General features: G+C 42.9%; 1 protein-coding gene across 4 annotated transcripts in view; it reads right to left on the bottom strand.

The window, feature by feature from the left end:
* The window catches only part of LOC137787557 (apoptosis-stimulating of p53 protein 1-like), a 33,738-nt gene that overhangs the window by 15,766 nt on the left and 2,972 nt on the right, over nucleotides 1-15,000 (bottom strand). For 2 of the 4 annotated variants that reach the window (XM_068580129.1, XM_068580131.1), the window contains exons 2-4: nucleotides 13,938-14,085; nucleotides 11,701-11,808; nucleotides 9,521-9,585 (exon numbers count right to left, since the gene is read on the bottom strand). In XM_068580129.1, the coding sequence (XP_068436230.1) occupies nucleotides 9,521-9,585; nucleotides 11,701-11,808; nucleotides 13,938-14,085 (321 nt within the window). Of the gene's footprint in view, nucleotides 1-3,393; nucleotides 3,662-9,520; nucleotides 9,586-11,700; nucleotides 11,809-13,937; nucleotides 14,086-15,000 lie in introns of those variants that run through there. The other 2 variants (XM_068580130.1, XM_068580133.1) reach the window with 2 other exon arrangements.

The following is a 15,000-nucleotide window of genomic DNA, read 5'->3' as shown; positions in this document are numbered from 1 at the left end:
ACCGGGAGGAACACTTGCTTAAGTTGCTGCATACTTGCGTGAAATGCGGGCGATGAAGGGTGTGGGGAAGGAAATGCCTTTTGCAGACAACAACGGGAGGTTTCTTCCCAGTCACATCCTGCTATTGTGCACGGTCACACACGGACACACACACACCTGGTCTGTTGTGTCCATTTATAGCACGGCTTGGAAAATGATTCTCCTCTGTGTTATTAGTCAAAACTTCGGATGACATATTTTAACGGCTTCTACACATTGTTTAATTGATTATAAACAACGTCTGTTTCCACGCATCCAACAGAAGACGCTTCTTTCTAGACCCGTGACTATATAGTTGTAACAGCTTCATCCCTGCGCAGCTCTGCACGGCACCAAAGAAACACTGCACTGTGTCGAACACAATACAGCGGCAGGACAGCCAGCCGATCTTTGACTGCCAGCGAAAACGAGCAATGACTCAGTGTGATGGAACATTATCAGTATAGCTCATTGAGTAATGTATGTATCCACGACATTGCATGCCTACTTAAACATGCCTGGGTCCAAAGCTGTGAAAATGTAGTTCCTAAATGGGATAAAAAACAGACACACAGTTTAATTTCTGTCACGATCCAGATGAGGAACACTGATTGATGAGGGCACCTAAAGAATACGTATCTGCCCACTTTATGAGTCATTACTAGACTAATGATTACGGTTGATATGCATACCTTTTACGAAGGTCACATAGAGTATAACTGTCGTGAGTATCATTTCCTGATACTCTCTCTTGCTCTCTCTCTCCCTATCGAGAAGGATATAGAAATAAATAATAATATAGATCACAGAACACACATGTCCGTTAGCTCACCTGCAGTATACTGCTCTATGTGCAACAATACATATTGTGGGTGTTTATTGGCTTGCCTATGCTGCCAGGCTCCTCTGTAAATGGAAATAAGGACGAGAAAACATCAGGGGGCGGTTTTGAAAATAGTATCGTCCAATACAACACCATCTCAAAGTACAGGGTCTTGAGTCGAGTCAAAACAACTACAGCATAAACAACTATAGAAGTCGGCTCAATAGAAGATGTTTAGGTCAAACCAATTGCAGTCCATTGCACGGACGTTTCTTTAAAGAATGAAATGAGATCGGGATGGGGCCTAAAATAAAATCCTCAGGAACTACAGAGAAATTTGCTCCATTGAACCCTTTTCTACTTTTGAGATCGCTGCCAGCTTTCGGTCACATCGATCCATACCACCTCTTCGTCTAAAGAATAATCTCACAGATACACTGAAGAGGACTTGAGTGCTATGAAATGTTTTTGAAAAAACGCTGTCAAAATGTTTTTATGAAATTGCTTTTTTAGTTGGTTGAACTCACCGTAAAGCAAGAACTTTCATCAAAAAAATGTAGTGACTTCAACTGTGTGTTCTGAGCATTGCTCTGAAACAGATGATTAGAGAGGCCGGCAGTCATTGGGATGTCATGGGTCTCGGTTTAAGGATCTCAAAAGGATCAATTTTGTTAAATGTTTAAAAAAAAATCATATATACACAAGTGGAGTCTTTGATGCCACAACTCAGAGCTCCATTAACCTGAATGAGCTCTGAGGGTAATGGCAAATTCTTCCACATGAAATAAACCCACACATCCCTTTAAAAGCTTGTGGGATCGGACACTCAAACTCTTGCAGCATTAGTGCTATATGCTAAACATCAGCGGCAGTGATTAATGACACTGATAGCCACACTCTGCTATCACGGCCTCCAGCCGGACTCAATTCATTGACTCATAAAACATAATGCACATGCACAGTATTTCCAACATCATGCGTTTCAGGCGGCGACACTGCGCATAATACGCTGGTGATCCAGTCAGCGGTGGCACGTGTCATCAGCTTTCTGCTGACTTGTGGGATTCTGCAGATTCTCACCTACATGTTCATTATGAAGAGTCTGCAGATACTAACTGGTCTCTTGCCAGAGCGGTCTAGTTTCACCTTAAAGGAGAGCCCGGCACCGGCAGGAGGATGAGAGAACATCACGGTCTCTGTGAGCACCGATGCAGGAATACATGAACTTTTCCCTGAACATCCATCATCATAAAACATGAATGCACTCGTATGGATGCACTTAAAGGACATAATAATTAGAATTGGTGAGGGGTTGGATATGTCATTGTGATAATGTAATGCTACGGAATACTGAAAGCTGAAATGTTAACTGAATAGCATTGCAATGCTTTATTTTGAAAAACATTGGGGTGAATTTATGTGGTCCAAACTCTTTAAAAGACTTCTTGATGGCAATTTCAAGTTTGAAATTTCTAAATATTTCCAATTTACAAAGAGCTTTTGAATCTTGGAGCTACACATGTGGCTCACAGGTAAGATCAGAGGACAGACATCTGACATCCTCCTCAGTTAATATTCTTGAAACTAGAAGTTTGCAAACAGGAGTTTTCTTGATTTGATTGAATAATTTACTTGATTCTTTATACCGTCCACAGTATTGGACTCATTTTCCTGTCTGAATTTGCAAAGCCTAAAAACACATTTAAAATCAAGTTTTTGAAGTCGCACAATTTCAAACTATAACAAACCTTTACAAAAATGGTTCCCAAAGCTACGAATACAGTGGCTGTCCTATTTCAATTCAATACGCTTTGTTGGTAAACAAGTGTTGATGCCTAAGCAGAACAATCAACAATAAAATACTAAGAGGATATACATTTGATAATCACATCACATCTTTAAACCTGAATAGTTCTAATCAACTTGTCACCTCTAGTACGTTGGCAGAGTAATACATAGTGTGCATTTTTACAACACTAAAGTAGTGATTCAATTTCACATTTAGTTGCTTTTAAGATTAAAAAAAAAATCCTTGTGGCGTTTCTTTTTGCTTCCCTTTAATTGCACACGATGCATGAAAGAAAAGTGATTAAAAAGATACGCTGAGCTTCCTTTTACAGGTCTGTCTGGTAAATCATCGACCCAAAAAACAACTAAAAAGGCAAAAAATTCAAAAAATGTGCTTATCCAATAAGCCACACTGTCCGCCTTCCAAACACTTAAGAGTTGTTGAATGAATTGTTCTGAAAGATTGCGATCGGTTGGAATAAAGATCACCCAAACAGTTTGGTCAGCAGTGTGACATTTGTGTCCTGTTCTCCCTAAAATCTCTCCAATGATGACGTGCGTCCCACGGCTACACAACAAAAAGTTAACCATTTAGCCAGACGCCCAAACAACGGTGTCATTCATTCGGCTGCGTGCACGCTGTCAACACACACCGCCCTGCGGACTGCGCTGCCGCGAGCGCCTTGAAGGGGGGTGGGGGTGTGAGGGCTGCCGCTAACATGCGGTCCTCTGTCAGCCTCCCCCTGTGTGCTGTGTGTGTTTACCTGCAGGCTGTCCCATGTGATCCTGCAGGAGCGCACTTTAATTTTGCTGCATTGTCCTTCAACAGTAAACTCCTGCACCAAATCCACCTCATTCCACTCCATCCTTGCAGAGAGACAGTGGACCCCCTTTTCTTTTGGCACGGGTTGTTTTCCTGAGAGAAGAAAAGCGCCGCCGGAGGCTCGGACGGGAGGAACGAGAGCGAGATCCTTATCACAACTTTCCCTTCTCGTCCGCCCGCTGATGTGCTGTGATTTACGACACACTCTCTCTTCCTCTCTCCCGCCCTCTTGCTCGTCCTGCAAGCTCCCACCTCTCTCTCTCTCTCTCTCTCCCTTTCTCTCTCTCTCTCATACAAACTCTCCAGCATTGGTTTGCTCTCATGTGACGTGTAAAGCCCACTAATGTGACACTGCGTTCAATTACTACAGTAAACAAACATGTACACCTATGAACTAGTACAAAAAGAGGAGGGGGGGGAGTCATCACTCCATCCTTTTTTACTCTGTTTCTATCCTTCCATCTTTCCATTCCTCCTTCCCTTCTTACACCTCTCATCATGTTTCTGTACCACCCTCCCCCTTCACCTTCTCCGTCCTTCTTAATCCTCTTTCTACATCTGCATTCCTTCATCTCTCAATCTCTCCATCCTTGTCATCCATCTGCGGCTGGCTTTTTGCTGCAGCGACATCCCCTTCTCCCCCCCCCCTCCTCACACCTCCCTCTTTCTTTCTCCTACTTTCTCTCAGAAGGGGGAATCACTGCACCACAGCCCTGATAAGGGCAGTAACTGCTCCCACTCAACCTCCCAGATGCTCCAGATGTGTGTTATGAAGAAGATAATGATGACGGTGATGGTAGATTAGCGGCCGCGGCAATTTCGCGGCACACATTCCCCACCGGACGCGTCCGGCGACACACGCGCATGTCTGTGTGCACACTCGGACACACAGTGGAATAACAGCTGACTGCTGCAACGTCATATTGTCCTCCTCTTTTACACTGGCTTGCTCTCTGCAACACACACACACACACACACACATGTGCATGTGCATGCGCACAGACACACACACACACACACACACACACACACACACACACAGGCATGTGACTTAACTGCTGCGTCACACATTATTTTATTCACTCTGTGAAACAGACACACATCTGTCTCACTTAGATAGAGACACACACACACACACACACACACACACACACACACACACACACACACACACACACACACACACACACAGCAATAAAAGCAGACTGGAATTTTTGCCAGTGCTGCTATTCTGGGTGCAGCCATCTGTGAAAAACATTCATATTGATGAGGTATGACTTCGCACATTGCATATTCACAATCACGGCATCTTATGGATGTGTTTTCAGGAAGCCTGTTTAGTCGCTTCTGCCAAACTTACTTGTAACTTGTTTGAGGTCTTAACTGGTTTCCCAGCGGGACGTAAGCATGTCATTAATCTAACGGCTCAGAAACTGTCATACTGAGTCATATTTCTTCCATACATGTGAAACACTATGAGTGTATAACACTATTGGCAGAGTTTAGCGCAGCCAGATTGGAATATTTTTCTTCCCAAATCGGAAAATCTTCTTTATAAGTTAACACCCGTATTTCATGGCGTAAATACAGATGACTCTGGGCGGTCAGTTTTCCTTGAATAAATGTTAATGTGAATGTCAGCCGTTACTCTGAGCCACATAGAGATCGTAAAGGACACAATTGCTGCTGTTTAATCTGCCGCGACTTTAAGAAAAAGAAAAAGAAGAAGAGGCATGAGGCGGGCACTGACTCGGGTGGGCTCGGCCTACTGTGATTATTCCTCCAAAAAGCTTCCATCGGATCATACAAACAAGACTATTGATTGATTCACATGAATAACTAACTTTTTCAACATAATAACTGGCTTTGAGTTTTCCCAAACCACAAAGCACACTTTAGTAAAACAGAAGAGCCGAGGGGGTCTTCTGAACACTGCTGCTGTTTTTACAGCCCCCCTATTATTCAGCCGCAGAAGATGTCTTGGCGGCTCAGAGGAGCCAAATATCTTGCAACCACAGGGCTTACCCAATAATGTCCATAAGTGTGTTGTTTGGATACAGTGACAAATGGGCATGTGTATCATCATATCCCACTTAAAAGATATATTACTTTATTAATACAAAGGACAAAGAAACTTCTCTCCAATCCAAAGAAAAAAGAAAAAAGGGGCTACTTTTATGATAACTAGGGCAGGCTCAAGGCGCTGACTGGGCCGGCAACACTGGTACTTACAGGCTTTACCAGTTGCAAATGATCAGTGTGGCATGAACAGACCATGTGACAGAGAAAAGTCCCTCCACACCGTTTCCTCTTGATCTCAGCGGGGGCGATGCCATGCATTCAGCATGCAGAGAGAGTGCAGGTGCAGGACAACTCTGGCTGAGGAAGTCCTACTCGCTGCTTTAATGTTGAATGCGAATGCCGGCCACCGTATCAGCGTCAATAGATTATGAAGTCGTCAGAACTGTGAAAAGCGATCCTCGGTTGCTGACAGCAATCGCTCAGAACAACTACATTGTAATGGTCGCCACGACCCCCTCTCGTGTGCAGCTGTCGGCTGGTCTTCTGCGACCGTTTCGTATGTTGCAATCACGGATATAATCTGAAGCCCATGGGGATTTTTGACCTTCTCAGTGTGCAAGTATTACATTTCCAAACAGTGTGTATGCAAAGATATACGCGGTGCGCACACAACACACACACACACACACACACACACACACACACACACACACACACACAAAGGCAAACACAGACACGTTGTTCTGATCACACGTTCCTCCAGTAATGGAACCCATCCCTTTCCCATCTGCTGTACGCCTCCAGTAAAAATATTCCTCCTAATCTGCAATAACAGCCTTCAGACGCTCCTGCAGCCCTCGGCCGAACCAAATGGGGAAGCTCTTGTTGTCGCAACCGCTCCGGTGACCTAAAGGTTCACCCAGCAGGGCGGCCTGCTGGTGTTTCCTCCGTGGGCAGAGCAGTGAAGACCGTCGGCAGCATTATGGAAGGAAAAACAGGGCGACTTGCTGGTTTTAAGAGACGTTCACTTAACTCAGGGGTTCTGGTCGCAACACGATCCCACCAAGTTCATCAAAATGGGGATTTTCCGACAACTACGGCATTACTTTAAATGTTCTGGATGTCTGAATAACGTCAAACCGTCATCACAGCATTAGCAAAGTGAACTTTAGTCACATCTAGGGATCCGAGTCCCTGAGCCCAGACTATCCAATGACATACAGAGGCCTTTCTGGCGATGACATACAGTGAAAGCATTCATCTTGATCCGCGTCAACACGACCCCTGACATGAGCGTTTCGTCGAGAGCATCCAAACACACACAAGTGAGCACTTGACTTCTCAATATATCCCTCAGCAGAGCTCCCACGCGCAGCTGCGTGGGGTAGAGTTACACGCGGTCGGATCAAGAGACTTGATCGACCTGATCGAGTTTGTCCGTTTGCGTACGTGTTAACTCAAAACGTGCAGCAATTTCCAGTTGTTGTTCTGACTTGAGGGGCGGGGTTTCAGAACCCGAGCTCGTGTTGATTTTGATTTGCCGTTTGAATAAAAAAATGACATCAACACAGTCTGGTTTCCCGTTAACAGACATGAGGGATGGCTGCCTTGTCCTGAATTTACTGCAGTCGTGTAAGTGAGATTGAGAATACATTCTGCTGCAATGAGTAATGCCATTAGTGCCGAGTGATGAATAACACATTTCAAACTGCTGTGCGCTAAAATGATATGTATTTCTCATACACACACATGTCATCGCTGTCATTTTGACATGATCCTGTGGGAGGAAACATCATCTGACGTTTGTGTGTGTGTAAGTGAGAGCTTTTAAATATGATTATATACATATACTGTAGCTAAGAGTCACACCCTGACTTGGAGTCATGCATCCACAAACGCACACACACAAACACATGCGCACAGAAAATAACGGTGTCAAGCCCAAATGACCAAAAGATGCCACACCTCGCCTGCACATAGCGTCCAGCTCAAACCACACTTACCTAAACACCCGATGTGCTCTGATTGTGTGACACTTACACAAATAAACACACACACACACACACACGCGCACACACACACAGACAGAGAGAAGTGCCCTGCCAGCAGTCCCGCCCTGACACAGTCAAACTGCCAATGTGTGCGAGTCGTGTAGTAGTGTAGTTTGGATCGTGAACAGAGTCAGAGAACAACTTTCAAAAACTTAAAAAGGGCGGAAAGAAAGAAAGGCACACTTACACACACAAAAACACGTTTCAAAGTCACCTCTACATTCACTCCTCGTTCCTGTTTTTGAAGTGTTATATTATGTACGACAAGCTAATGAGAGAGAAGAAGGGAAAAGAATGGAAGGTGGGTAGACACACACACACACACACACACACACACACAGCAACAGAAAGGAAACACATTTCCAGAACTCACCCCCAACGCTGCTGTCTTGTCTAAAACTCTGTTTGGGCTTTGAACCAAATATTTCAAGGCAGAGGACGAAGGAAGACGGATAGCTCAAGGCGACCATGAAGGAGTGTGCGAGGTGAGAGGAAAGAAGAGGGAGGAGGAGGAGGAGCTGTTTGGCTAGCTAACAATCCTCTTAGCCTGGTTATGTCATGGGACCAAGCTAATCCTACCTTCACTGACTGACCGACACATACACACTGGCTGACTAACCCGCAGACTGACCAGCACAGATACGGGCGCGCCAACACGGTCGGTGACCGGCTAACCGAGGCCGAACCAACGTGCACAAAAGCAGCCTCGTCTGGGGTTGAATACAATAGCTGCCATGGTTGAAAATAGCCGTTAGTGACGAATAAAAAGCTGCCAGTGTGAGGTCAGCTGCTCTTTTTACCACATGACTCATTGTTTTGCAGGGAAGATAACAGGATAAAGCTTGCAAAACAAAACACGGTTAGCTAAAGGCAATTAGTCAGGCTCGTGACAAATGGCTAATTCCTATTTTATATATTTTCTTTCCATCTGTGAATACAGTAATTATACTCTATGTACATAATATTGTGTGCCACGTGTGTGTGTGTTTCTTCGTACTGGTAGAGAACGATAATCATCACTGTCACTAATCCGTGGGCTAATCCGCTAGACTACACATACAAACAGACGTGCACATGCATACACTGGATATATGTGAATACTCACACACGCACCAACAACCTTTTAAACATTGGGATGGCATTCCCGGCATTAAATGAGCCAAGTTTAAGAACACATAGGTCCAAGCTCTCTCTAACATTAAGCTCAGAACACGTAATTTGAAGTTCGCCAAATATCAAAAGCAGCAGCTTATATGAAAGGAATTTCAAGAACCTTCAGTCAGTGGATTAAGCTTTTTTTCAAAGGTGGGAGTTTTTTTTTGTACATTTGGACAGAGCTTGGCTAGCTGTTTACCCCAGTTTCCAGTCTTTATGCTAAACAATGCTAAGCTAAACTATTCTTTTAAAGAGTATTTATATGTGCAGCTTTAAGGGGACTTGTGTGGGCAATAGGTTTAACATAAGTGAAAGATAAAACAGAGGATTTAATAAATATTGTTCTTTGAAGGCTAACGATAATGGGCGTTACGGTTTAGATTTGGATCTTTCTCGTGCTCTAAAGACACTATATGTACATATATATTATCTACATACACTGTATATATATATATATAATACATAAATATATGTATTATATATATATATATACATATATATGTATATATATATACATATATATATATATATATATATATATATATATATATATATATATATATATATATATATATATATATATATATATATATATATAGTATCTGTGTATGTAGACACATGTATTTTAATCACATTTGGGAGGATACATTTTGGTACTGATCTTTACCATAAACCTGATTGCAGGTTGCGGTGTAGAGATCTTTATGTCCACAATGCATAATAGATCCTGGATGTTCAGATTCAGCTTTTTAGAGATGCATCACACGGCCTGTCCTGCGCCCTCAGCCCAGCCAAGCCCTGCTCCAGTGTGTGTGTGTCTGTGTGTGCGTCTCCACCTACCTTGTCATTAGCACTCTCCGTTGCTTCTGTGGTCCAGCTCTGCTCCAAAGGCTGCGGACTTCCTGCTTATGAATGAAGAAAGACAAGAAAGTCAAGTCTAAGCATGAAATATTGATACAAGGTAAGGGCGAGCTGAACCTTGTGGCCTTTTAAAGATAAATCGAACATTTTTTGGTATTTTTCTCCATCAGTCAGTTCTTTTCTCAGTGTGCTGCATTGTATTGTGTTGTTTTGTACATGATACTGTGTGTGTGTGTTCTTATTTATATTCAGCCTCTCTTAAGGATGCAGAGAAAGTTTTTGGCAACTTGCCTGAAACAAAGAGGACAAGGTGTGGCAGTAAGAGAGCCTACTTATGTTTCCCACACAAAAAAATAAAGACTCATTTCAATTTTGAGTGGGGGGAAAAAAAAGTTGAAATCTCCTTCATCTTATTTGTACCCAGCTTCATCTTCCTCTCTGTGAGTAATCTATAAATAGCATCATTCCTATTAATTCTACTAAGACCAGACAGGCTTAATGTGGGCTAATCCCAGCCAGCTCCAAGTTTCACCTCCAGTCAATAGAGCAGTCAGCGCAGTAATTGAGCTGACGAATTAGTATCTCACAATCAATAAAGAACTCAAAACAGAGTTTACATTCAGTTGAGTCTATTTAACAGAGAAGCTATCGTTAAAATAATATGCTAATAATCAAAAGTGATGTATGCAAACAGATAGAAATACAGCATCATTAGTCGGGGTGAGTCGGGATTCACTTCTGCCTGATTAACTACCTCTGCTCTATCCCAATGCGAACATTTTGCTGATTATCTGGAAGGTGAGTAGTGTCAGCTTCGAAGAGGCAGGCGCTGTCCTTGTGTGGGAGGTGCAAACTCGCCTCAGGCCCCTTTCGATAACCCGCAGAGGGCAGATGATGTTAAATTAGCCGGGGTGAAGGCAAGTGCATTACGGTAATGTGTTGCTCTGCTCCACGGAGAGCAGTTTGCTAGTTTAAGAAAGTTCTTTTACGATAATATGTGAGGAGCCGAACACAAGTTGGCAGAAGACTGCGGGGACCGTTTGGCTGACACAGGGGAGGGCCGGCATCAACCTGCCATTGACTATTGCATGTGGAATAGTAATCATTCATATCAAAAGCACATCTGTGTTACAGTTTGGTGCTGGATATGGGAAAAAGGCAGTATCTCTCTTCACAGCTGCCCTTTTTTTATATTTAGTTTTTTATCTTCCTCTCGATCTTACACTGCTGCTCCTAAACCTATTATAGACTGGCTGGCACGCAGACTGTGACTGGGTGGGAAATGACAGGGATTGAAAAAAAACTTTGCCAAAAGTTTGCTCATTGTCGACAGACCGTTCCATGGGAACGAGAAAACGCATAAAGAAACACGTCATGCTTAGCTGCAGCCACTAAAGCGCAGATATTATGACAAACCCTCAAAACACACGAGGGAAAACTTTAACGACCTCTTTGAGTCAGACGGGTTGAAAATAAAGCTGGCCAAAATAGTGTTGTGATTCATTTATTATGCACAATACACTTCACAGCTCGCAAGCATATGGTAATCATGGGATTCTAATGAAAGGTAAATATGTTTTTAATGAATTTGGAGTGGGGGAGAATGGGAAAGCACCAGCAGGTGGTGAGGTTGTCCGGTCCCTGCGGGGAGCAGACACAAAAACACCCCACCGACAGCTATTACAGCAGCAGCCTCGCTAACGTGCACTAATATTACACTAAACACAATGATGCAGCATCCATCCATTCTTTTTTGCTGGGTAAGTTTAACAGAGAAAGAAGAACCACTATTTTGTTTTAGCATCAATGCTGAATCTTCAGTGAGCTGTCTAGTCTTGGCTCTGCCCCCCCCCCCGCCCTCCGGCTCACCCTCCCCTGTCCCCCCTCCTCCACCACCCACCCTCAGGTTTACCCTGTTCATGTTATGTAACACTAATCATCTTACTTGGCTAATTACTGACCGAGCCCCTGACCTCACCTCTAAATACACACCACTGGCTCTCCGTGTTTGCGAGATTTCTACATTTGACTTCATGGTGCTCAGTACTGGGAAAGAAAATAATCTATTTGTAAGCTGAGTCAGCGAATATATTCATATGAGACATCTGGGTAGAATTGTGTGTGTGTGCTTGCGTGTGTGTGTGTGTGTATTGCTCTACCTTGTGTCCAGGAGGGGCAGTGTCGGAGGTAGAAGCTGACCTCTGGCCTCCTGGCTCCCCACTGCTGGAGGAGGTCCAACAATAACACCTCCTGAGGGAGAACTCGCTCTGAGAGAGAGGGTGAGAAGACAATTGCCAGGTTATTGCAGAGTCTTCCTTATTGTGGTTTATCCAGAGAAGTCATGGAAAAGATCATTGAGTGTATAGATATTATTTATATGACCATTACATACTTTAATATGAAATTCTATTTATCAGCACATTTTCACATTTACAATTAACAACCACATTGTCTGAATAAACTGATGGTTTTATCAGGTTTTCTTTTATGGATATTTAAATAATAATAAATTCCGTATTATTATTATTATAAGAGACTTTTTTCATCCAACTGTAGATCACAAAGTTCCAAAAGATGCCGAATAATGTCTAGCTGTTCTTTAAATCTCACTCCATGTTACAAATTTTAAACCACTTCACACAAACTCTAATCAAACTCTTCAATTATCTGTAACTATTATTTTAATGATTACAGCAGACAATCCGAAAAGATGAAGTCATTGTATTCTTTTCAAAAACACACCAGCGGCATTTTTTACAGCGAAATAAATGAATAGCTAACAATACACAAACACACACACATAGACAATGGCTTAGCGTGCACACACACACACACACACACACACACACACACACACACACACACACACACACGCGGTGAGGGCCAGTTGCGGCCTTGAGGCGTGGCCTCTCGTTGCACAGGCGACACAATTTACACCGCAATTTATTATGTGCTGCTTCACAGCGTCGCCCTCTAAGTAACAGTATAGTATTAGAGCCATTTATAGCCTTTCTGACCGCTCAGTCACACCACAGGGCTGCACAAACACACTGTGTTGTTGCGCGGGTCGCTACTTTAACAGCTACGATTGACTGAATGTGGGCCACGCTTTAATAGACACCGTGGCGCGCAGTGTTTGCACGAGACGGACTGGTCTATTCACCTTTACAATGGCGTGCGGGTGTACAGTCTGCACTCGAGGTGTAGCCGTCATGTAGGCCTGGCTTTGTTTGCAGTCAGCTTCAAAAGATGGTGATCTCAGCCAACGGCACACTGTAATTATCCTGTCATCTAATTCCAGATTATAATCATGTAAATAATCGAATGCTCTAACAAGACGGTTAACAGAATGTCAATAGTAATTATATTAGTAATCAACATGGTGATGAGCGATGTTGTGTATGAATACAGGTCTGACTACTGTGAAAACAGCAAAACAACAAAAATAATTATTATCATCACCAAACTTATTTAATGGAGCTTTAGTGGGTTCATGCTTCCCGATATGAATGTTCAACAAAAGGACTTTAACAATACAACTAGATTAGAGTATCAGTTTCATTCTTCTAACTATCGGCTAGCAGTCTCTTATATGCATATTATGTTACTGTAAAGCTTTAGATGCAGAAAGATGCTGCTGCAATTTATTTATATAGAACAATTTATCATCTGCATAGAAAGAGACTTTCTGAAGATCATATTTTACCTCTCTTAATTATTCTTGACTGTCATCATCCCCGACTGAGTTTGATTGATTTAGAAACAGTCACAAGGTTACATTGGACTAATCCGACATACTGTAGGTCGATGTACAGATGGGTGTAGACGTACAGATGGGTGTAGGTGTACAGATGGGTGTAGACGTACAGATGGGTGTAGATGTACAGATGGGTGTAGACGTACAGATGGGTGTAGACGTACAGATGGGAGTAGACGTACAGGTGGGTGTAGATGTACAGATAGGTGTAGATGGGTGTAGATGTATAGATGGTGTAGATGTACAAATGGGTGTAGATGTACACGTGAATGTAGACGTACAAATAGGTGTAGATGGGTGTAGATGTACAGATGGGTGTAGACATACAGGTGGGTATAGACGTACAGATAGGTGTAGATGGGTGTAGATGTACAGATGGGTGTAGACATACAGGTGGGTGTAGACGTACAGATAGGTGTAGATGGGTGCAGATGTATAGATGGTGTAGATGTACAGGTGGGTGTAGATGTATAGATGGTGTAGATGTACAGGTGGGTGTAGACGTACAGATGGGTGTAGACATACAGGTGGGTGTAGATGTATAGATGGTGTAGATGTACAGGTGGGTATAGACGTACAGATAGGTGTAGATGGGTGTAGATGTATAGATGGTGTAGATGTACAGGTGGGTGCACTCACCATGTCCATTCCATACTTCAGCGAGGTGACACTCCCCCTCGCCGGCTTCTTTGCAGTATTCAACGACGTCGATCACTCTGGTTGCCGGAGTAACTGGGACCTCAGTGAGCATCTGCTGGGTGTCATTGAGGTAAACCGTCAGGATCACCTGTAACCACGGAAACAAAGTTGTTAAATGTCTTAAAAAATATGTTAACGTTTACCACCGTACCTTTTCGGGAACACGGATCTGATGGATGACGTGTTTCTCATCGATTACTGATTGGAATCACATGACTAAATATCTTGACTATATATCTATCTCCAACTATCGGTTTAATCAATCAAACACATCGTCAATGATATCTACAGATGAATGACTCTGTTCTGTTCCAATTTCAGCAATAATAAACAAGTTGAAGTGGAAAACCCGGCTGAACGTGTCAAGACGCTACTGACAGTTGAAGATACGTGAACAAACAGAGTGAATGTGGAGGGTTTCCAATCCATATAGACCAACAGAAACTCTATTCAATCCAATCTGGAGTGGCTCAATTAAATCCAGGAGAGTTGAGGCAACTTGGCCTGGAAAGCAGAAAAAAGAAACCTGAGCTACAGATGGGAATTTCTAATTAATTCTTCAAGACATCTAGAATACAACATGTTAATTAAACGTGATGAGAAGACTGCCGAGATCTCTGGGAAGGTGAGAGAAGCAGACCGATGACAGCAGCTGGTAACAGGATGCAGTTCGGACTAAACAACACATCGATCACGGCTTTAAATAACTATCAATAGTAGCTTGCAGACACACAGACACACACATGCAATTCCCTCTTGGCTAAGGACAAAGGTTTAACCTGCTCTAAATTTAATACAATTTAAACTTAATGGATTTGGTCTCACCATATTTAGTCAGAAATCAAGTTAATCCATGCCATAAATTTGATTAGTCGAGAAGAACCATCCGTCAGGCTCCCACCCTATCGTCATTCAAATGAGCCCTCAAAACACACTTCTTCAACCTCGCTTTCACCTGCAACCCCTGCACCTTACACACAAACACGTATATATATATATATAT

Source organism: Clinocottus analis, unplaced genomic scaffold (assembly GCF_023055335.1).
Source record: "Clinocottus analis isolate CAN_PGR_092001 unplaced genomic scaffold, fCliAna1.0.p SCAF_17, whole genome shotgun sequence".
NCBI classification, from domain to species: Eukaryota; Metazoa; Chordata; class Actinopteri; order Perciformes; family Cottidae; genus Clinocottus; species Clinocottus analis.
This window is presented reverse-complemented; position numbering and strand designations above follow the sequence as displayed.